At 39.3% G+C, this 23,964-nt stretch overlaps 1 protein-coding gene across 1 annotated transcript in view; it reads right to left on the bottom strand.

Moving 5' to 3' along the window:
• ANXA10 (annexin A10) overlaps window positions 1-1,028 on the bottom strand; it is a 30,201-nt gene extending 29,173 nt beyond the window's left edge. Inside the window, exon 1 of the mRNA XM_071743135.1 lies at window positions 810-1,028. Coding sequence (XP_071599236.1) covers window positions 810-827 — 18 coding nt within the window. The 5' untranslated portion in view covers window positions 828-1,028. The remainder of the gene's footprint in view (window positions 1-809) is intronic.
• Between the last annotated feature and the right edge of the window lie 22,936 nt (window positions 1,029-23,964).

Genomic DNA, 23,964 nt, shown 5'->3' with positions numbered 1-23,964 from the left:
ATCTGTAAACTTATTGGGAATTAACATGCAAAAATTATTTGAGAGGAATGAATAATTATTCCAATTAATTTTAATTAAGAGAATATGAAGGTCCTTAGTGAACATAATTATCAGTTAGCCAGGTGCATAAACTAATTTCATATTATTCTGTCATGAAATTATAACTATACCAGCTTTAAGAACGGAGATTTAAAATTGCAGTATGAACTTTTATATTCTTGAAGAGCGCTATTAATACTATTTAATATATTGCCCCAACTTACTGATGGTGAAAAATAATTGATAGCTTTTCCTGTATTATGGCCCCTTTAGAGGTAGCATTTATTTCCTTATTTCCTTTTATTTTTCACATTGTGAAAAAACCCAAATAGCTATAAAAGATAACACTATTCAGTTACATTATGCAGACTGTCTTGTTAAAATATAAAACCATCAAAATAGTGCCATGAATCACTATTTTCTGAACAACTCACATTTTAAATACAGTCAGGTGATAGTAAGCAGTTTTGTGTCTTACAGCTAAGTGCAAGTATAGAAAACCCACAAAAAGCCTCACAAAGAGATAAAAGTGAAATTTTTTTCTTGAAACATCTAGAAATCATGAATCAAGAACAAAAAATTCTTTATATTTTAATAATTTTAGACACGTCATATATCCTGTAAGTAACCTCAATTAGATTCAAATCATAAATTAACCTAATCCGAAGTTAATTTCTGTCAGTGGAAGGAAATGGGTCCCAACATGTGTGATGACAACTCAAGAGCAGTGAAAAGCCTTGAAAGATTTCAGAGCAGATGATTATACTCACATAGTCTCCACAAGACATTTTGATACCAGTCTTCAAGTTCTGTTGAGGTGAGAAGAGTCTAGCTTTTCTAGAATAACACTAACAGCTCAATAAACTCAATTGTTATAGTTAACTCTTACTCTGTTTTGGAGAATTGTGAGAAACCATCCAATCAAACTGGTACCAAGTATATTAGGCTCCAAGGTAACAATGAAGCAGGAACACCAGCTGGTACTTTATGTCCTTGGGCTTTATAGATTCCCTGTATACTCAGTCATTAATCATATGTGAATAAGTATGATTAGAACGTAAGTAAACAGAGTCATTAGCACAACACCCTCTATTCTGCTGTGTTGATTTTAAGAATCAGAATTCAGCTAGTCACAGGATGAAATGCTCACATACAGAAAGTGCATGTGTTAATGATTTACTTTTCAGATTGGGCCTGGTCTACTTTTTTTCCCCTTGTGCTAAAATTGCGCAGCTCATTGCTTGTTCTAATAACTATTTGTACCTGGCATCCATAAGAGGATGCCCATGCGTATGTGTTACCTGAAGTAATGTGGTCAGATCCTTGGGCCTCAGTGGAACTGTGTAGATGAGAGTCTTTTCACAGAACTTACAATTTGCAAAATCCTGCAAGGAGATGATAAAAAATGCTGTAACATTGCCCTAATCAAAGACTTATAATTGACCTATCCAACAGACAGCAAAACTACATTTTTCATAGATAATACAATGTATTTTTTTCTGTTAATAGTAACTATTATTGTGATAAACCACAGAAAAAAACCAAAGCTTTCTTAAAAATAATAGGAGTATAAAATAGGGGTTCAGAAACAGTTTGTAAATCATCTTGTAAAACTTGAATGGAAGCACAGGCTACCACTATCCTGACTACCAGTATAGGGAGATGATTTTTCTACAATAGGTGGAGACGAATAGTAGCTCAAAATGTGAATTATACTACTTCATTTTTCTTGATTTTTCTTGTCCTAATTTGAGAATACCAGGATTAAAAAATGGCTTATGGCTATACTGCTACATCTTTGCCCCCATTCTCCACCAGATGTAGCAAGACAAACCTCTTCTATGGATGCGGTGCTCCAAGGTCCAACCAGGTGTCCCAGTAGAATCTCACGAATGGTGCTCTGACCAGCCTAGATCGGTGCTACTGCTCCAAAGGTGGCTAAACCAGCCCCCTGGCTTCCTCAGGTGTGAGCTTTTTATTGGCCCCCTAATCCTGCTCATGCGCAGTAGGGGCCTGCCCTAATTAGGCACAGGTGGGCTTAACACGAGGTCAAGCCCACTACCTGGCAATTAGTGGCACCTGGTTGCCTCATGTCACTACACTACTCCCTGCTCCGTTCCAGCCACCTCAGCCAGGTACTTAGCACGTACAATCAAGGTGGCTTCCTCCACCCTGGCCAGGGTAATCGTGCCTGGAGGCACGTCCCAGTACTGCAGGCTAGCCCTCAGAAAAGGGGAGTAGTCTCCACCCAATAGCTCTTATCACATCGAGGTGTCACCCCCTGTTCAGTTCTGGCCAGGCCAGGTCCTCCACTCTAGCCAGGGCTCTTCACTTTAAAATTGCTCTTTTGAGACAATTGCAAATCAGTGAGGTCAGACTCTCACACTAGCAAACATGTCTGTGCTGCTCTTTTTGTCCAGTATTACTGTAGTGGCTAGCAGTATGTGTTTAAACCATGGAACTTTGTGCTACTGAGCAAGTGGTTTATGTAATGGAAAAGAAAATCTGAAAATAGCCAGAGCTTGTGGATTTCCTAGCCTTCATCAGAGCAGAGAATGCATAAGCATATGACAAAAGTCAAGAAGAATCTACAGAAAGGTAATCTCTAGCTCTAGTGTAATAGTAGCAGCTCTACTGTAATGGTAACAGTACATGTTTGAAAATGTAGTAATGGGAATTACAGTCACTGTAGGACCTTAGAATCATATGTAGAATCTTACTCATCATGATTAAATTAAGTATACAGTGGTGAATATCTTGATACAATGAATCACCATAAATTCAATGAGTCAAATTCAACTTTTGCAACTCCCAAGTCTGTATTTATATTACAAAAATGATGTGGGCACTTACCTACCTTCCTGGCAATTCCTACTAGTGTTGCCAAGGCCAAGTTCTGCTCTCTTTCTGTGAAGAGCTCTGTTCACAAGAACTGTACACAGAGGGGAACAGGACTGTGAGGACTGTGGAGCTGGCAATGTGCACCTTGGAAAGGTGACTGACAGCTGCTGTTTGTCACTGACAGAAGGCTGGCCACATGAAGCGATGGAGGATTTTAAAGAAGAGAATAGGGTTTGAGAGACAGTAAGTAATGAAAAATCCACAAAAAGGGCCTGAAGGAGGACCCGGGAAACTACAGGCCTGTCAGTCGGACCTCAGTGCCTGGCAAGGTTATGGAGCAGATCAACCTGGGGGCAATCACACAGCACCTACAGGATGGACAAGGGATTAGACCCAGCCAACATGGGCTTAGGAAGGGCAGGTCCTGTCTGACCAACCTGATCTCCTTTTATGATCAGGTGACCCGCCTGGTGGAGGAGGGGAGGAAGGCTGTGGATGGAGTCTACCTGGACTTCAGCAAGGCCTTTGACACTGTCTCCCACAGCATTCTCCTGGAAAAGCTGTCAGCCCACAGCTTGGACAGGGACACTCTGCGCTGGGTTAGGAACTGGCTGGAGGGCTGGGCCCAGAGAGTGGCGCTGAACGGTGCTGCATCCAGTTGGCATCCGGTCACTAGTGGTGTCCCCCAGGGATCAGTGTTGGGCCTAGTTCTATCCAATATCTTTATTGATGGTTTAGATGAGAGGATTGAGTCCATCATCAGCAAGTTTGCAGATGACACTAAGCTGGGGGGAAGTGTCAATCAGCTGGAAGGCAGGAGGGCTCTGCAGAGGGACCTGGACAGGTTGGAGAGTTGGGCTGATTCCAACGGGATGAGGTTCAACAAGGCCAAGTGCCGGGTCCTGCACTTTGGCCACAACAATCCCATGGGGAGCTCCAGGCTGGGCACAGAGTGGCTGAGAGCAGCCAGACAGAAAGGGACCTGGGAGTCTGGATTGACAGGAAGATGAACATGAGCCAGCAGTGTGCCCAGGTAGCCAAGAAGGCCAATTGCATCCTGGCCTGTATCAGGAACAGCGTGGCCAGCAGGTCCAAGGAAGTGATTCTGCCCCTGTACTCAGCGCTGGTGAGGCCACACCTCGAGTCCTGTGTCCAGTTCTGGGCCCCTCAGTTCAGGAAGGATATTGAGGTCCTGGAGCAGGTCCAAAGGAGGGCAACCAGGCTGGTGAAGGGGTTCCAGCACAAGTCCTATGAGGTGAGGCTGAGGGAGCTGGGGCTGTTCAGCCTGGAGAAGAGGAGGCTCAGGGGAGACCTCATCACTCTCTACAACTCCCTGAAAGTGGAGGTGGGGGTTGATCTCTTTTCCCAGGCAACTCTCAGCAAGACAAGAGGGCACAGTCTTAAGTTGTGCCAGGGGAGGTTTAGGTTGGACATTAGAAAGAATTTCTTTACCGAGAGGGTGATCAGACATTGGAATGGGCTGCCCCGGGAAGTAGTGAATTCTCCATCCCCGGAGATATTTAAAAAGAGACTGGATGTGGCACTTAGTGCCATGGTCTAATAACAGCAGTGGTAGTGGATCAAGGGTTGGACTTGATGATCTCAGAGGTCCCTTCCTACCCAGCCAATTCTATGATTCTATGAATAGTCAATATAAAGCCAGGATAGGGGGATGAAGAGGGGAAAAGAAACAACAAATTTCATAAGGAAGCATGCATATTATTTGTAATGTTCAAGAGCAATATGCCTTTTTTGTGTGGAGGGGAGAGAGGTGGCAAACAAAAATCAATTATGAATGTAGCTCCAAAATGATAAATACTTATTCTTTTTGGAAAATCTAGAAAGAAGTATTTCCAGTATCTATACAATCCTGCGACAGTATATTTGAAATACATTGTCTCCCCCAGGATAACAAAACACAGCATTTTACTATAACTTTTTTTCAGTATTTTAACATTACAAGCACCTTTTATGACCTGTCCCTGTTCCAGAAGTGAGAGTTTACAGCATTTAGCATTGACCTAAAGCCCAGTGAAGTTAAACTCCCTGCTCTTCTGACCTTGTCAGCAGTAACCACAGGAGACCTTGTGATCAAGTCCTTGAACTCATTCAGAGCTATAATATATTTCTTATGATATTCTTTAATTTTCACTGAACTCTATTTCCTGATACTGACCTTTGTTTGCTCTGTTTGTTCAAAACCTAATTTAGTGTGCTTAAGCAATAGCAGCTGAGGTCCTGGCCAATTTCTGGGAATTAATGACTGACTGAGAGGGTTAATGGCCTGAGGCAAGACTCAGGGCCATTAACTTCGTCCAAAGAAAATTTTGCAGGAAACATTACAGACTGAAGTTGTTGCTTGGCATTCTGCAGCTGTTCCTGAACTAAGGGAGGGTCACTTTATTAGAAAAGCTATTACCTATAAAGTCTGAATTGGTTTATTAAAAGGTACTATTACAATGTTGGTTTATAGCAGCTCTAAAAAGCCTGAACTAAAATGGGGATAAGGCAAGAAAAGGGAGACACTTGTTCTGTAGTGTGCTGTGCAGAAACGAGGTAGTTGGGAGTTCCTTTCAAGAAGTGTTTATCTCAAAAAAAAAAAAAAATTAAAAAATAGTGTTGTAGAGCTTCATAAAGCGATTCCAGTTTCTCTATTACACTATTCAAAAGTATTCTAAAATGGATCTTTCAACAAGAATTACATTCCAGAAGTATTTGATGTCCATAACCTTTTAAAATTACTTTCCCGTGTTCTTAAATATGATCAGAAAGATACTGAAATACATGGGATTTTGAGACATTGCCTATATGTGTATATGTAGATCTCCTAATCAAGGTAATCAAGTCTCACAGACAAGAAATTTATTCCCATACAACTGCCTGAAGTAAGGTTGTGTCCTTACCCACCCTTACAGGTGGGACTCAGATTGTTTGAATAATTTACCAAGGGTGAAAAAAGCTACCAGCAGAGCATGTATTACATTCATTCTTGGAGCTTTCCAAAACTTGGCTGGAGGAGTCCCTAACCACCTGTACTAACTTCAGAAGTGGACCTACTTTTAGCAGGAGCTGAAATGTAATCCTGAAATTTAATCGAGGTCCAAGAGGACCTCACACAAAATGAATCCTATATTAATACCACAATAATCTCCTTTGTATCCGTGACTTCTCCTAAAGTCTTTAGCAGATTCTGAAGTCCTTATACATATATAAACACATCCTTTGCTGCTTCATATTGAAGCTAAGGAGATGCATGCAAAACTCAGATTAGTGTTTCTGGTTTTGTTTTATTGCTGTTATTTTGTATTTAATGATGACATTTTATTTTTTAAAATTTGTCTTCTCTAGAGTTTCTCTTTTGGGTCGAATTTCTGTATTTTGTAGTTGCTCATGGGAAGATGTGTGCAATCAGAGGGTGAGTAGTGTAGCATACCTCCTCAAAAGACTGCTATTTCAGGTGTGCCACCACGAGTCAGCCCCTTCTTCTAGAGCCAGTAAAGTATTCTTTGCACTCCAGCCCCACAGAACTGCTTTTCCATTCTCATTCTTCCTATTCTCATTTCTCTCATGTAATATATTTAATATCCTAGGTTTTCTATCTGCAGTATTTGTTGCTTTTGATCTTGGACAGATATTAGCTAAGAAACATTTTCAAAAGATGGACACAAGGATTAATTAAAACCTGAATTGAGCATGCATACATTTTTATATGTTTTTCATTTTTTGCTTTTACTCCTCTTTCTAGCTTGATTTTTAGAAGGACATAATGAAACATTAAGAACAGATATCTCATATGGAAGAGCCATGAAAGAGACAGCTGAATAATTTTATGCCTAGGTTTTTAACTAGTGTTGTATCTACAAAACAGGTTAATACAGATCTCTCACTCACTGCTTATCCAAATCAAAGCTGCAGCTGACAGCATTTACCATGTGTTCAACACCTGTCACAATACCAGCTACTGTGCATCTTTCCTCCTCTGTTAAGTTACATCTAGGGAAATCAAGAAATTACACCAATATTTTGAGTTTTGTAGTTTTCAAATTTACAGCATTTCTGAAATCTTGTTCTTTCACACTTTGAAATGCAGCATGTGCATTTTTGTGACAATTTATCTTATTGAATAAGAAAAGATAATTTATTAGACATCAAGCTTATGGAAGGATTTTCCCTGTGACAGCAGAGATTTCATTCAAAGAATTATGGATACATTTTCATGTAATATTTTGAGAGTCTTAAAACTCCTTAATGATATACATATATGTTATATTCAATATATATAACAGCTGGTAACACAGAGTTGCTGCACATACCATCTGAGTATTTTTTACAGCTAAATTGCTCCAGTGAATTAAAGTGTATACAAAAAATCTCTCAGAAGTCATTCAAAGTTACTGGACTAATTTTTATTTTTGACCTAAAGAATGCTTTGAGGTGCCTTTTTCAGTAGGGAAGTCTTCCTAGTTTCTCAGTGTAAGACTTACTTCCATATTCACTAGACCAGACTACTTCCAAATGATTATTCAGTGAAGGAAAAGGCAGATTCATAGATCGTCATCTTGTTTTTTCCTTTGTTGCTGTCACATCAAGCTGCAAGATATTTTTCTGTATGGGATCTACTGAATAGCAAACAAATTACATATGTATGAGAATTAGAACATTGGGTTTTGTCTATTTCTCTCCAAACATACATGTACTTTGGTATCAGCATGGAATATGAAGGAAGTTTATAGTAATATTTAGCTATTTTATCATAATCGACAAAAGGATATTTGAGAGCCCCACTGATACACCTGATGATTTTACTTTATACTTTTTACATTTTGTCCTAAATCTTCTGAAGTTTTCTTTTTTGTTGTTTGTTTGCTCTTTTGTTATGTTGGTTTTGTTTGTTTGTTTTATTGTTGTTGTGTGGGGTTTTTTTGTTTGTTGTGGTTTTTTTTTTTCTTCTAGTTGTTTTGTTTTGTTTTGTTTTTTACCACCTTGGTAACTGCAGGTTTAATTCTGCAGGTCCTTCTGTAAGCACACCAGGTGTGGAAGTCCTGGCTCTCCTGGGATGCAGAATGGTAACTGTTTTGCAGAGATTGTGCTTGGTTTCACTGTGTGGATACTGAATGAAGATATATCCATTTCTCCTGGGAGACACCACTTCCTAATTTCACTGTTTCTCTGACTATTCTCAGCAGGAACTAAGCCTGTGTTGTTACTGTACCTGCGTAACAGCACACAACTTAATGACTTTGGACTGTCTTGCTTGAAGAGAGCTGCTTTTTCTGGTTTCATTTATTCCAGGTGATGGCAGTAAAGGACCTTTGCTCTTTGAACATATGCTGTGACGTACAGAAGGCTTTCAGACTCTTAACCTGCCTCCAGGGGAAGGACAACTTCTTTCCTGTCTTGTTCCTTCCTCACAGTACGCTATGACATCCATCACGAGATGAAAAAACAGCATGGCTTGGATTGTAGGCTGGTTTGGATTTTTTTCCTGATTCTTAAGAAATACAATAGATATTTTTCAATTGCCTGTCTTTGTATGGACCTCTAATACTGTGTACACCAGTATAACTAGTATTCCATACAATGCCAGGTGTAGTACTTGTTTTTGGTTATAAGATATTTAGAACTGCCTCTGGAAGTTTAGCATCGATTGTGTGTTAAGGGACAGAGAGCGTCTCAATAAAGCTGTTTATCTGGTATTTGTCACCCAGGCAGATGGTAACATAGCAATGTTATGTCAAAAACATTTTCAAAATGAAAAGCCTTGCAAAGAGCCTGGAATGTACCTTCTGGAACTGGAACAAATCAGCCATTCACAACTAATGTTTTATTGATGGTCTAAAGAAAAGGAGGAAAAAAAACCAACAAGCTGAGACCAGAATACACTTACAAATGTATTCAGTGGGGCCTTGAAACTTCCTTTCTTAAGCTTACATTTAGTGATAGAGCAGGAAAGAAAAGTGACTAGCTTCCCACCTCTCAAATAAGACATGGGGATGCCTGTTGAAAGAGGATATGTTTCACCTGTGGTTTTCATTATTCTGAATGGTGCTTTCATGCCATCAGTAGTGAGGAATGAGGCAAATGTTTTCCCCATAGCAATAACAGGGTTGGGAACATCTGCTGAAATCATTGCCTCAGAATGGAAGATCTTAAGCTGCAGGAAGTGAATTCTTTTGAATTGATAGCAGAAGACAAAAAATAAGCAACTGTAAAAATCTAAGCTTGAATTTTTTTATGGTGCCAGCGGACTGGATTTTTCTCTTTAAGTGGAGGGTTAACTGGCCTATCAAAAGAAACTGAAAATGTCAAATCTGTATAGATTTCAATAAATCATTTCACATGGTGCCACATGGGAAAGCAACAGGTAGATTAAGATAATCTTAATAGAAGTCTTAATAAAATTTGAGAGCTATGTATAGAACAGATGATGTAGAAAATGAGTTGTACTGACAGAAGAATTACTAAAATAAATAGATATGTAAAGTGATGTTCCTCTGAGCTTGAGGTTGGGACTGATCATATTTAATAATTTCCTGAGTGACTGAGGCACAAGAAGTGCCCTTTTAAAATGTGCTGCTCAATGTATATTTAAGATGGGGTGACAGACCCTCAAGAAAATGTGGAGAGCAAGAACAGAAGAAGCTGGGCAACACTGAGAGCAAAAGGAACCAAAGTGCAATAGAATTTAACAATAAATCTAATAGTATGAAGGAAAAGGGAAGCACTTAAGGATTTCCAGTGAGGATTAGGAGTTTTGCTTGCATGTTCTGAAGGGATGGAGTTTAACTGGAATGAGTAAAAAGAAGGTAAAGGAAAATAAGAGTTTGTCTCAATGAGACAATTAAAAAAAGCTTCCTAGCTTGGCAAAATAAAGACTGAGAAGTATGGTGATAGCCACTGAATATTTTAGAATTATAAACATTGTATGTAGAGAAGATAATTTTTGAGTGGCAAAAAGTGTGGTATGAGAAAAAGGAAGTATAAATAATGCATTAATACAATTAGGCAAGATGTTGCTTGTAGGAGTAGCAATAGTAGTAGGGTTTCTGACATACTAGAGACTGAGATTTTGGCTTCTGAGGATCTTTCTAATCTTATTAAATTGTTTGACAAAAATTACTGAAGGAGAAGAGCACAGAATAGAATATTGCCATTATTAGAGATACAGTCCCATTTATGTTCAACAATGTTACAGGTGAATTTGAGAGTAAGGAGAGCATTCAAATAATCCCTTTTCCACTTTAAATAGTTATTACTGAATAATTAAGTTATATAGAGTAATACAGTATTCTGCAGAAGATGTCTTTTCCTTAGGAAATCCGAAGTTTCATTTTTTTTAAACTTCTGTGCAGTTAGAACTGTCAACCATTGTGGCACTGAAAATCTTGTTTATGGGAAAAACTGAAACACCCCATGTAAAGCCAAAAATCTACTGCTAACATCATTGAAATCTTAACAGCATAATCCAAGAACCATGACTGGTTCAAGTGCAATTATTACAGAAAGAATATTATTACAGGAAGAATCAATGCAAAAAAAGTTTAATAACATTAAAAATAGAGTTAAAATTCATGTACTCCTCTTGAGGTAAAAGGTCAGAAACTGTTCTGCTTTCCCTTCCCCTGTACTTCTGAGAAGAGTTAGGTGATTTCATTTTGGTGGTGGTGAATGTGTTTTTTCACTGCATGGATTAATTTGCTAGGGCTATGATATTTACGTTGGTTTCTTCTCTGTCAGTCAAGCAGCTGTGTGAGGCTGCTTTTTTATGTTTACTAACATGCTTTTTATGCTTTTTCTTTTTCATCAGTCATCCTTCTTTTCTTGTCTGTAGCTCCACTTCATACTCAAATTTTATGCATTTCACATGTCTCCTTTGTTACACATAAACCCACTTTTGTTCAGTCCCGGGTCAACTTCCTTTTAGTGGTCATTGGTGAGTTGTTTATAGCTGTGGAGTTTCTAGTACCAGGCCTTTGCCCCTTTTATTTTCTCATTATTTTATTCCCCCCGATGCATCCTGTTTCTCCACTTCTCAAGCTTCTGCTGTTGCACCAGGCTCTGTATTATTATGTTATCTGAAAATATCTCATTCTATGTGGAATAACTCCTTATTATTGCTATCTATATAAATGCCAGAAAGGGCCTGTGGCAAATCTTGGAATGATTAGGATGCCCCCCCAAGTTCCTCAAAATTATCATCCTGCTACATGAGGATCAGTGGGGCCAAGTCAGATATGGTGATGCACTCTCTGAATCAATGGTGTGAAACAAGGCTGTGTTCTCACACCCACTCTATTCACAATCTTCTTCAGCACAGTGCTCCGAAAGGCCACAGCAGACCTTGATGAAGAAAATGGCATTTACATCCAATATGGTACCGATGGGAGCCTACTCAACCTCAGGTAACTGAAGGCCCACACCAAGACCCTAAATCACCTCATCCTGAAGTTGCTTTTTGCTGATGATGCCGCCCTCATTGCTCACACAGAAGCAGCTCTGCAGTGCATAACATCCTGCTTTGCAGAGGCTGCAGATCTTTTTGGGCTGGAAGTCAACTTGAAGAAGACTGAGGTTCTGTACCAGCCTGCACCACAGGAAGACTTCCATCATCCCCACATCACCATAGGCAAATCAGAGCTTAAGACAGCCCAGCAGTTCAGCTCTCTGGGATGCACTATTTCCTTGGATGCCAAGATCAACAAAGAGATAGAAAACAGATAAGCAAAGGCACACAGTGCATTCGGAAGACTTCATAAAAGACTCTGGAGCAATGAACACCTGAAGAAAAGAACAAAGATTAAAGGCTACAAAGCCATTGTACTGTCTACTCTTTCATATAGGTCTGAATCATGGGGCATCTACTGCCCCCTGCAACTCCTTGAACGCTTCCATCAGTGCTGCCTCTGTACAACCCTAACCATCCACAGGACTGACTGTGTGAACAATGTTCCTGTCCTTGAACAGGCAGGGGTCACCAGCATTGAGGCCATGCTACTGAGGACACAGCTGTGCTGGGCAGGGCACCTCTCCAGGATGGAGGATCACCACCTCCCTAAGATTGTGCTCTGCAGTGAACTTGGCACTGGCTGCCACAACAGAGGAGCCCCAGAGAGGAGACACAAGAACTCCCTGACACAATCCCTCAGCTGTGGCCATACTGCCTGCCATAAGTGCTCCACTCTGGCCTCCAATGGGGAGACAGGGAGACACCATCCATAACACTGCTGCCTCCTTTCACACACAGTGAATCAGTCAGGAGGAGAAAAGACAGCACAGAAAGAGCCGTGCCTTGGCTGTCCCCTCACAGGAGACTCTGCTGGGCCTTTTGCAGCCACATTGCCTGTCCCACATTGGCCTTTTCAGCCATCAGCGTGGGGAGAGAGAGCCCTTCTGAAACCTTCATTTGCAAGGCCACGCTGTGATGATATAAACCTCATGATTGCACAGTAGAAGATAAATACACGTAAACCAGATTAGTCCTAGAACCTGGTCAATTAGGAAAACCTGCTGTTAGAGCTAACTGAAATAAAAGGAGGTTGCATGCAGGTCAAGAAAAGTTTGGACAGACCAAGCCAGACAAGCCTCAGCCATATGGTCTTGCAAATTTAGTATACAGCGTACAGACAGTTGTTACAGGGCAATAGAGTTACACCAATCTTCCCCTGCACCTATGAATACATGTTTCAACAAGGTCTTTACTCAAGCTTTTACTAGCTTAGAAACTGGGGAGGGAAGCAGGAGGAGGGCATCATGACCAAAATCAAATTAACAAAAATTTTTGGTGTGAGGAAGCAGTATGTTAATTTTCCATCACTTCTGCCACTTTAATAATATAGTCCCTGAACACTGTGGACACCTTAATGGGGTCTGATTTGTTTCAGTCTGTTCTTGCTATCCTACTGAGACTGTTTCAACCTGTCAAGCTCGGCAGCACATTTATACAGCATTCTTTTATTGCTTGTACTCTGAATTTGACTTTCATTCCCCAAGGAACTGAGTGCAACTGCCAAAAGTCATATTAATTGTCACCTTTAACAATCATCAGAAAAATGAAACTACGTCTGCATATGATGATATGCATATGATAGCTATTTGTTGCTAAGTACACCCAGATGTAAATTGTACTGTTCCTCTAAACGATAGCAACATCAAATGCAATAACTCAAAATATAACAGCTGACTAAGCACATGCCATTATCTTTTGTGTTAATTTAGGTTTAGACAAAGAGGAATCAAAAAGAAGGTGAAAGCTCAGATTAGAATTCAGTATTCATCTTTGGAAACCTTTCTATGCTTCATCATCTCTTCTCCTAGTATCTTGCTAGTGCTTCTGAATATACTTTGTTAAGCGTTAGCAAAAAATGTGTAACAGAGCTATAGTAGTCTGACCAGTGATACAGACAAGCAGTGATAAATTGAAACAGTTATGTTTGGCAAGATCATCTCTGTAGGATAGCAAACTGAGAAGTTTAAGGTATTTCTCACCAAAATTCTAATCGTCATATTACTATAATGTGAACAATCACAGACTGTCATACTAATCTTTAACTTCCTTTATCTTCCTACTGACCAAGATTTTTTTAGTTGTCTCTGTCAACAATTGAATTCCAAAGATGATATTTCTGCATTCTGTGAATGATTTGTAGAGGACTTTTATGAAGTACAAATTTCCTTTCTTCTGTGCCAAACCCCAAAGAAGGGACGTGCTAAGCATGTGGTAGGGAGCTTCTTTGGAAAATACTGTTTTCATTAAAACAGTTATATTTTCTGTGTGAGGAGTCACCGTATTCTGATCCAAGTCATTGTCATGCAGCTCTTGCCCTCATTTTGTGTATACTGAATAAATTAAAAAAGGAAAAAATTAAAAGAAAATACTTGAGCCACCTAGACATGATCTCTAATCACCCTTAAAAATTTTCTGTTAAAAGTCACAGGTTCTGGTTTAATTGCTAATTGCTATGCCTCCAGTCACTTGGGTAGCAGCTCATAAATTCTACTGTTTCCCATGGTTTCAATGATGCTATTGCATAGTAATAACAACAGATCTTGTGGAATGCTTACAACCAAGCTAGAAAAAGCAGAACCAACAATGAGTGAAAGGTGCATCATACCAGAAACATCAGTGGCTGAGGAGCAGCAAATACCTTTCTAATGTTAAAAATTTAGAGGGGAGGTTGGAAAGAAGAAAAATTAAATACAGGCAAGAAGTAAGAGAGGCAGTGAAGCTTTGGAAAAAGGCATTGTATCAAGAAATGCAAGGCTGCAGATGTGACTGCATCTATGCAGAAATCTTTCTGAGTATCTGAGCATCCAGGATTTTGATTTTCTTTTCTTCTGGTTGGTTTCTCTGTGTAGATTTCTTCTAAAATCACCTATTTTCTTGGGAGAAAAATGCTTCAACTAGATTCATATCAGCAATAACAGCAGTAACAAGTAAAAGAAAATTAAGCAATTGGGTTCTACCAAGAGTTTTGCAAAAACAGATTGTGTGAAGACTCTTTCAAACATTTTGCCTCCCTGCATCTCACCATTAAGGCCTGCTTTTTTTATTTTGTACTAGGATAACAAAGATTGTATTCTTTCTCTCATTGGAATTCAAGCTGTGATATAAACTGTGTCTTTAACTGCACAAGTAGAGCAGCTGCAAATTTTCCATTTGCTTTTAGCAAGATGCAGAATGTTTTTCAAACTGTTTCCATAAGTTCTGTATTTCCACCAGTATGGGAAAGTATGGGCGAAGCGTGATGTTTTAGAGGAATTAAGATAAATATATGACTTCACAAGTTTTCTTCAGAATGCCATCTTCTGATGAAGGGTCCAATGTCACCAAGCAGCAGGTCATTGGTGAAGAAACCTGGTGCAAGTCAGTGCTTCCATTAGATGAATTCTTGCAAAGGACAGTTTATCTAACCTGTGGTCCTAAATCCTTGTTAGCAAGCAAGGTGAGACTGATAATAGAAATAGATTAGCTTGGGAAATGGGAAACAGGAGAGAAATGCAGCTTGTGCTGAGACAAAATGTCTGCAGAAGAAATGGCAACTGTTGAGGAGGATTTGAACTCCAGTGGCTTTGTCAGTATATAGACATATATAGAGAAGAGATAGGGGAGCCTGACATCTGAGGTGGGATGGAGAGCAAGAGTACACTGGCTTTTTGAAATCAGGTCTAAATATAACAGCAAGCACATATTGAATTGGCATATATAGTGAATTGGTTGGGGGCTGCCTGCTGTGAACTTGAAGTCAGTGTTACGTTATTTTTAGGCAGCATGAGAAAAACCTGTATCAAAAAGGAGTGATTGTTTACACTGGTCATTTCAGATTATCTTAGCATAATAGTAATTTGTGCCTTACGCATTTCAGTTTCCTGGGTGGACTCTTTTATTCAAATGTAGATGTTGGCTGAATTATTGACCTCTGGGACCTTTCTATGCATAGGAAGGATCACATTCTTAATGTTATTCTAGTGCTATTTTCGGATATGAATAATAAAATCTAGCTGAGTGCATCAGTATCTGGCTGTCACCCAGTATTTACGTACAAACCACATTTAGTTGCTTCTTCTTAGGTCTCTTTGTAACTGATGCTATGCAGGAAGGATGAAGGCTCAACTTCTAGTGATGCCAAGCTAATCTGCAAAAACACCCCCAAACACTGAACATGCATAACCACTAGTGCTGCTGAAGGTTAGACCATAGGATGGAGGGGCCAGCAGTAAAATTGAAGTATGAATGGATGGAGCTGTGAGGAGTATGAGCCTGGCAGCGTGCTGGAAATCCTGCTTCCCAGAGTGCACAAATAAAGACATGGTGATATCTGCCAAGCATTATGCAGGTGTGCTACTGGGCAGGATGTGAGGTGCTGACAGGTCTTGCTCAAACCAGCAAGGGCTATGGGTCTCAAGCACCAGCCATGCAAAAATACAGGATATAACTATATTTAATGGTGCAAACATTCATTTGTGTGGTTCCAAGATAGCCCATTTTGTAAATGTACGAAGCAAATGGGTCTTGTCTTAATGACTTGCTTTCTCCCAGATCAGCTAAAGGATGTGGGGAAAGATCCAGAGTTGGCTGCAGGTGTAATGTAAAGAGAGAGAGGAGTCACTTTGGTTTCATCTGATACTAGAAGGATTTAATCTTGACAGCAAAGCAAGAAATCTGCACTTTAACTTGATTCAAAGTGTGAACTGAAGCTGCTTTTTACTTCTTGACTATTGTTTGTACCCCCATGACAGGACCTGATGACACATCAAAAGATGGCAGGCAGACTTATATAAGAAAGAAAAGCAAAAATCAGATGGAAACTGCAAAATACAATAATGTGAAAGACTGTTCCATATCATGGAAGGGTAATTGAATTTGTGAACAGTAGGCAAACATCCTCCAGTTAAAAAAGAGCTGCTGATATCAGGTATTCTTAAAAAAAAAGAGATACGGAATAAATCATCTGTTTTAAATTTCTCCAGTGGAGATATTGTAAGACATCTTTTAGACGAGGCTGTTTCTATACAAAAAAGGCAACTTTGGATGAAATATTAATGAAATTACACAACAATAGGTTATAAAATGAGTTACCACTGTTCTTTTGAAGTTTATTCCTTGGAAGAATCTTGTCATTAAGGAAGAAAAAAAAGTGACCAACGAAGAGCATACATTAGCCTTTTCTTTCCCAATAGACTGTTGACACATAAAACTTGAGCAGAAAGATTACCTAACCCAAAGTTCTTAAAAACAAGAAAATGACCTTGTATTATTGAACTGTCTACTATTTTCTCACATATAGCTATATAAAACAAATGTATGTATAATTTATCATAAAAAATATTGTATGTGGTATGAAGAATTTTAATAGTGTCACAGTATGTAATATTAAAATCAGTTTAGAATACAAATTCTTGACCTGAATAAGTAATAAGACTGCAACAAATAGTTTTTTATGCAACATTTATACTCACAAAATTGATTGCCGTCATTCTCAGAGGTGATGGTAGTCTCTTATTAGGATTTTGCTCCATGCTGTACAAATTTGTACAAAATGTGGTATTTTCAGCTTTTATTTGAAATAAAATTCTTGAAAGTAAAAGAAGTTTCATAAACAAATATAATGTGGTGAAAATTTACTCAAAAATAAGTAAATTCATTGTTTTTCTGTTGTATGTACCTGTGTGCACCTATGTTGCATGTGGCCATAATTAAAAAGCTCAGTATTTGAAAAGGGTTGCCAGGAAATTGGGATTTGTGATTTTAAATACTTACATCATACTGCTTGCCATTTTTTTAAGTGGCGGAAAGGCAAGACTAAATAACAGAACAGTCTTTACAAGAATCCAACTCTGTAGAAGCATCATTTAGATCTTCCTTGCAGAGGTCAAGTATTGTTTTCAGGAACACTGCAACAGTGAGGGAAGGAGAGCTAATAAAACTGGGGGGAAAGGGAGATAATATTTAGATCTTGTATGAGCATCTTGGCTGTTGTCCTGGTTTGGGCCAGGATAAAGGTGATTTTTTGTCTTGTACTTGCTTTTTGCTAAGTCTCTTGTAGGTAGTTGCACTTGCTGAAAGTAACAGCAAGTTTCTCAAGCAGAGTATTCCATCCCATATCCGTCATCCTCAGTATAATTTGAGGGATCATGAGGGCCGAGCCACACCCTTACCAGCTGATTGGCCTCACCTGAGATCAGCAGCAGAAGTGCTGGGCACCACCCCCTTATCAGCTGATTGGTCTTACCTGTAATGCTATAAAAGGCCACCAGCAGAAGCTTCTGTTGGCCTGTCCTTCCTGTCTTTCCTGCTTCCCTTCTTCCACCTGGCATCCTGGAAGGATCCTGTCCGTTTGCCTGCCTGTTCCTTTCTCCAGTTCCCGATTGCTGCCAACTCCAGGAGCTCAGCCTGGACTTTCCCAGGGCTGCCCTGCAGCCTCGGTTGACTTGAGAGCTATTGGGGGAAAGGGGGGAGGAATGTGGTATCCATTTTCCTGTATATATATATATATATTTAGCAATTTTCCCCATTTATCATAACTGTTTCATTAAACTTGTGTAGTTTAGTCTCCAACCCATAAGTCTCTCTCCCTTATTCTCTCTCCTTTCTTATGGTGGAGGAGAGAGAGATCAATAGAGAGCGTCTGCCCTCGGTTTAATTGCCGGGCCAGTGTTAAACCTTGACAGCTGTAATTACATGTGATAGAATAGCTGGTAATCAATGTATTATTTTATGTTTCTTCTCTCTTCTTCATATTTTATTATTTAGAGTGCTTAGCAAAAGATTTCTGTAAACATTTCCAGATTTTTAACAGTCTGTGGAGATTTTATATGAATATTTTAAACTGAACAGGCTCAGATGAGCTACATAAATCACATCATATATTTTAGTCCTTGAGAGAGATGAATGTGATCCTTCTGTCTTTGAATATTTTGCCAGTGTGCATATGCAGTCACATTTAAATTTAAAAAAAAAAGTCTGCAATAATTCCTGTTTCCAGCTGTCCTCTCCTCCAGGCTAAAAAATACGTCATAATTCAATGATCTTTCATTTAGTAATTGGTGAATCTATGGAGTCTTCAGTTAATAACATAAACCCACAGAGCTCAGATGAAAAGAGACTATGGCATGTGATAGTTTTAAAGATGGTGGAGAAATGGAAAAGAGGCTCTGATTTGTGAGGAATGGGTAGAGTTGTGTGTGTGAAAGTGTGCCCTGAACAAACAGGAGCTGAAAGCCAGGTCCTTACCAGACACACTATCCAAGGGTGTGGTTTCCAGGAACTCTAAGACTAACTTTGGGTTAAGTGTGGCCCAGACAATGTGTATTTGATGAGCCACTGTGTAGAGAGAACCACAAGTCCTCAGGTGTTGCTGATAATGAACTGGGAGCTTAGGCCCAGCTGTGCCCAATAATTAGGGCCTGCCCCAGCCGGAAATGGGTGGGGCTGAAGGGCAAAATGAAAGGCATGCTCCCAGAAGCAGAAGGAGAAGAGATGAAGACGCCTGAGGAGAGGGACGGCAAGAGAACTCCGGAGAAGAGCCGTGTCCCCGAGAGAAGGCTCGCCGCAACAACGGGTGGAGAATGCGGGCAACAACAGCAGCCGTGAATGCTGAGGTAATATAAGAAGCTCTACACGACCACGTTGGTTGCGGGAAGCTCTGCAAAGCCAGGCTTAAATGCGGAAGGCGATATAAAGAGCTTCAAAATACGCAACCACGTCAGATGGAGCCACCACGTTGGTGCGGGACGCTCTAGAAAGAGCTCCAAATACGCAACCACGGGAAAAGCTCCACAAGGCTAAGCTTAAATGCTGTAGGCGGCGTGTAGAAGTAGAAGCCCAGCACGGCAAGATACAACAGCCCGGAATGGCGAGCCAGGCAGGAGAGAAGAATGAGGCTCGAAAGGCGCAGCGAGTTGGTGCGCAGAACTCAAACCCAAGGAATGCTGAAGCTGAAGCGGAGCTCTGAGTGCGCATCAAGTCAGTGCGGTCCTGAAACGGAGCCTCCCAGGGACACGCGATAGTGCGGTCCTGAAACGGGGCCCTAGGGACACGCGATAAGACTGGTGCGCTGAATGCTCGGAGAAGCCTCTGCATGGCCAGGCATCCCGAGGTGGCGAGTACCAGCGAAAGCTGAGCTGGTGCTCATGAGACCTCATCTCCTGCTGATAACAAAGGCTAAAGCGGTGCAAAAAAGCCGGTAAGAGCCCGAATTTTTCCCCCACAAAGGCAAAGAAAGTTGTAAAATTAAGAAAATGACGAAAAAATAATGAAATGTTTAAAAATGTTTGTAAATTATTAAGAATGTGAGGCTGTAAATTAAGAATGTGAGGCTGTAAATTATTGTGAAATGAAATATTTAAAAAAGTAATGAAATGTTTGAATGAAATGTTTAAATGAATTGTAAATTTTTTCAACAAACAACAAAAAGGGGGGAAATGTAGAGAGAACCACAAGTCCTCAGGTGTTGCTGATAATGAACTGGGAGCTTAGGCCCAGCTGTGCCCAATAATTAGGGCCTGCCCCAGCCGGAAATGGGTGGGGCTGAAGGGCAAAATAAAAGGCATGCTCCCAGAAGCAGAAGGAGAAGAGATGAAGACGCCTGAGGAGAGGGACGGCAAGAGAGCTCCGGAGAAGAGCCGTGTCCCCGAGAGAAAGGCTCGCCGCAACACCACTGTACTCAAGCAGAGTCAATGTTACTATTGTTGGAAAACCACCAATATTTAAAGGAGGATTTTATTTTAAGACAGAAAAAGTTGACCAAGGTGAGGCAAAGGAAATGATAAAATTTCCATAATGTTTGCCTTATTGTCTTTTATCTACTCCTGTTCCTTGCAAAAAACATACTGATGATCTTACATGGCCTTTCTGAAAGCTGTCATGGCCTTAATAGCTGATGATTGACTGAACTTCTTTGGTCTACTTAAGATTAAACTTTGCTCTACCTAGAGCACAGCAGACTTTGCTCTGCATAATATTGACTCCTGATCTTGGTCTGCCAGGTATATGAAAACTGAATAAACTAAAGATAGTAGATAAATTATTCTGATTAAGATGGTAGTTAAACATGCAATTCCTTTCTGGGGTAGGACATACAGTTGGTTCAACAAATAGCTGTAGAAGCTTTTCTTAAAGAAATGTGAATAGATTTCTTTTAGCAAAGAAATTCTTTTTTCAAAATAACTAGCCTGGCTGATACAGATTCCCAATAACTGGCTAAAAATAACTAGATGAGTGAGCAAGATATTATATGATGAAAAGATAAAGCAGGTTTACTGCCTATAATTTTTCTTGGGAAATGGACTTCTGTTGCTCTGTAATATCTTTATGCCTGGAGTCCTTGAGGAAAGCATTCTGAAGGGAATGCATGGAGTAGGAATACCAGCTGTGAAAGGGAATACCAGCTTCCCTCCCTATACAAACCCACACATTTTTTGAATAAACAGAAGAAAATACTGGAGTGCCTTTAGCATCCTAATTGGTTATTTCCTGTTCTTCTGTTTTCGTGCTCCTGAGAAAAACTCCAGAACTCTGGTTAGTATCAGTGTCTAGTGGCTTCCAGCCTCCAAGATTTGATTTTTTTAATTAATTTTTGGTGCTGGTAATTTTTACCTTTTGCAGCCTTATGGTCTTTACAACTTTCAGGGCCACGTAAGGAATGATGCTAAAAAGAAATTTCTCCAGTAATTATTGGATCAAAGTAACTGTGGAAACATGAGTCTGAGGTCTAAAAACTGATGATTTAAGACGATTGAGATCATCCCTCACAAGCACTCTGTGTTGCTAAACAGGAATCTCTTATGCTGAGAAGCAACATATTATGAATGCAAGTGTGTATAGAAATAGAATAAAACCCATCAACAACGAAAAGAAACCAGTAAAAAACATCATATCAAAGGAAAAAAACTCCTCTTGAAAGATACTCAGTCTCTTGAAGGTAGGGAGATTAAAACATGTAAGAATGGTTGTCCTTCAAACAAGAATTCCTTAGACTGTTTATTTTATTAGCAAGCTAAAAAATACATGACTGAATGCAGATTATTAGTCCACAGCTTCTTTTTATTTTGTTCTAAATGGTCTGTGAAAATGCTGTCCATATTCCTTCCACATTTCTTCCAGCTCTGAAAACATACCAAAGATATGTTGCTCTTTAGAACCATATTGACAGGCAACAAAATCTTTAAACTTTATTCTTATTCAAAAATACATTTTTTTCAAGAAATTAAGTGATTCTTGAGAATCTGACAGATAAATTTATTTATTCAATAGTTACCATTTCACTACTTTACCTGATTCAAAATGTGAGCTACAAGCATTTTGGCCAATGAGTGGAAAAGTTATCTAGTTTCACTACATGGTAGTTCATTCAAATGCATCTGTATCTCTGAAATCTTGCAGAGCAATGAAGTCAGCCAAAACAAATCCGCTTATGCTTTTTATTCCAGCTCTCTCAGGGCAGAGTGGCTGTTAGAGGCAAAAATTTCTAGGCTCATGCAGACCTATTTTAAGTAGTTAATATCACTGGACTGTTATCACAGAAGCAAAGGATTCAGTCTTCAAAACTCTTAGAAAATGAAATAATATTTGAATTATGAAGCTGCAATGAACTCTGCAACTATGCAGATACTATGCAAGCTCTACCTGAACTTGTTTAATATTCTGGATATATCTATTTGAAATCTGTTCTTAAGTTACTATATATTTCTGTATTGCAAGGCTCTAAGCAAATTTGTTTTTATTCTATTTTATTTATTTACTTAGAACAAAGTAATTATATTTTTTTTTAAATATTGGAATTTATTTATTTTTGTATCATTTCTCAAATTTACAGAAAGTTATTGTTAATGAATTCTGTTTGAAATAGATCATTTTCTGTCCTGGATTGTCGAGGATAACTTAAAGAGCCAAAAAAAAAAAAAGCTTTGAGGTGGGTATATATTTTTAAATTAATATGTGAATGAAAAAAGGGGTTGATGTAAGTGTGTGGGTGAATTCCCTCATCAGGGATCATTTTGAAAACACTTTTTGCACTCCAAATCAGACCAAAAATTAATCAGAAAACATCAAGTTACTTGCTGCCACTGGCAATAATCTCTAGTTTCAGTCAGCTTGGCTCCAGGGTTTAGCAAGCCAGTGCTTGTTAAGACTTCCTAAGCAGTCTCTGGGGTAGACGTGGATGTACAATCCAGTTGGCTTAAAAATTACACTTCTTTTTTAAAGTGTGCCCTTTCCTTTTGTGAACAACCTGTACTCATATACACAGCCTGGTTGCAACAGCTGGCCCCAAATCTCCTATGACTTAAATCTCTTGTTTTTCTCTTACAGCTTCAATAGTAGCTGCAGGCTCATTCTCTGCTTCTGATCAAAGATTTCTACTAGGAGCTGACATGGTGGGAAAACAGTTTCTGATCTGCAGGTCAGTGTAGTGCATTGATCTGCCATGAGTGTCACTGGGTTTGGTTGGTGAGTTGTTTCCTAGGTGATGCTGGTGTGATGCTTCCCAGGTGATTCAGCCTGCAGTTCAGCTTACATTTTGTAACTTCCACATCTGCAGATTCAAGAGTCACTGCTTGACAAGGTAGTCTTTAAGCAAGGCTGAGCTCTGGAAACATTGTGTCTACATTAGTATGGAGCTATGAGAGCTGTTTATTACTCGTATTATTTTATATTAGCATAAATGTAATTTCCTGCCAGTTACCTCCATGAAAATGTGCATAAATTCAGGTCTGTGTGATTCAGGAAATACCTGGTGCTATATAAGTAAAGGTTTAGTTTAAAAAAAATAAAGTTTCAGGTTAGAAAAGAAATCTACTCTTCAGTCAGTTAGGGAAAGAAACTAATCAGAGCTTGATTCACTTGGGTGCTGTTGTATTTACACAGATGTCTGCTGTTCACCCATGAAGACAGTTTAGAAAACAATCATGTGTTTTAAATTATAGAAAAATCATGTTTTCAAAATGATATTTAAAAGACACTCCCTTTTCACTTAACAGAAATGTTGCTAATTATTAGAGACCACTGCCAAAACTAATTTGCTTCTGTAGCCAGCCACCATTTTTCTTCTTAGGCAGGTGCTAGATGGAGGTGCTAGTTTTGAAGAAGCAGAGTTCATGTGCATGCAATAGTCAACACAAAAATCCCTTCTAAACTCCTGAAGACAGATGCTACTATCTATGTGATGCAAAAAAAAACCTTTTACCTTTTTTTAAAATAAATGTAGTTGCTCTAGAGGTATCTGAAACACGTTATCACTAATCCTGTGACCTATTATTTCTGAGGAACAGTCTCTAAAAACATCATAGGCAAATAAAAATTGCCTGTTCCTTCTGTATGAATTGCTCAAATGAAAGGGATTTTCTGGGACTAATCTAGACATAGCCATAGTATATTTTACTGCTAACAAAGTTGTGTCTGTATGAAGAGAAAACAGGCTATTTTCCTACCTTTGCTCTGACTCTTGGGCTGCTGGGGAAGTATATCAACTGATGTGACTTTTGATCTCTAAATGCTTAACTGGCCAGCACCCTGCTGCACACTGGCATAGGAAAAGCACAGTGGTTATTTCATAGCTTCCAGAGGGATCAAGTTCCCAGACATGGTAT

Source organism: Heliangelus exortis, chromosome 4 (genome assembly GCF_036169615.1).
Source record: "Heliangelus exortis chromosome 4, bHelExo1.hap1, whole genome shotgun sequence".
Lineage (NCBI taxonomy): Eukaryota > Metazoa > Chordata > Aves > Apodiformes > Trochilidae > Heliangelus > Heliangelus exortis.
Note: the sequence above shows the minus strand (reverse complement) of the source record. Positions and strands in the feature narration are given on the sequence as shown.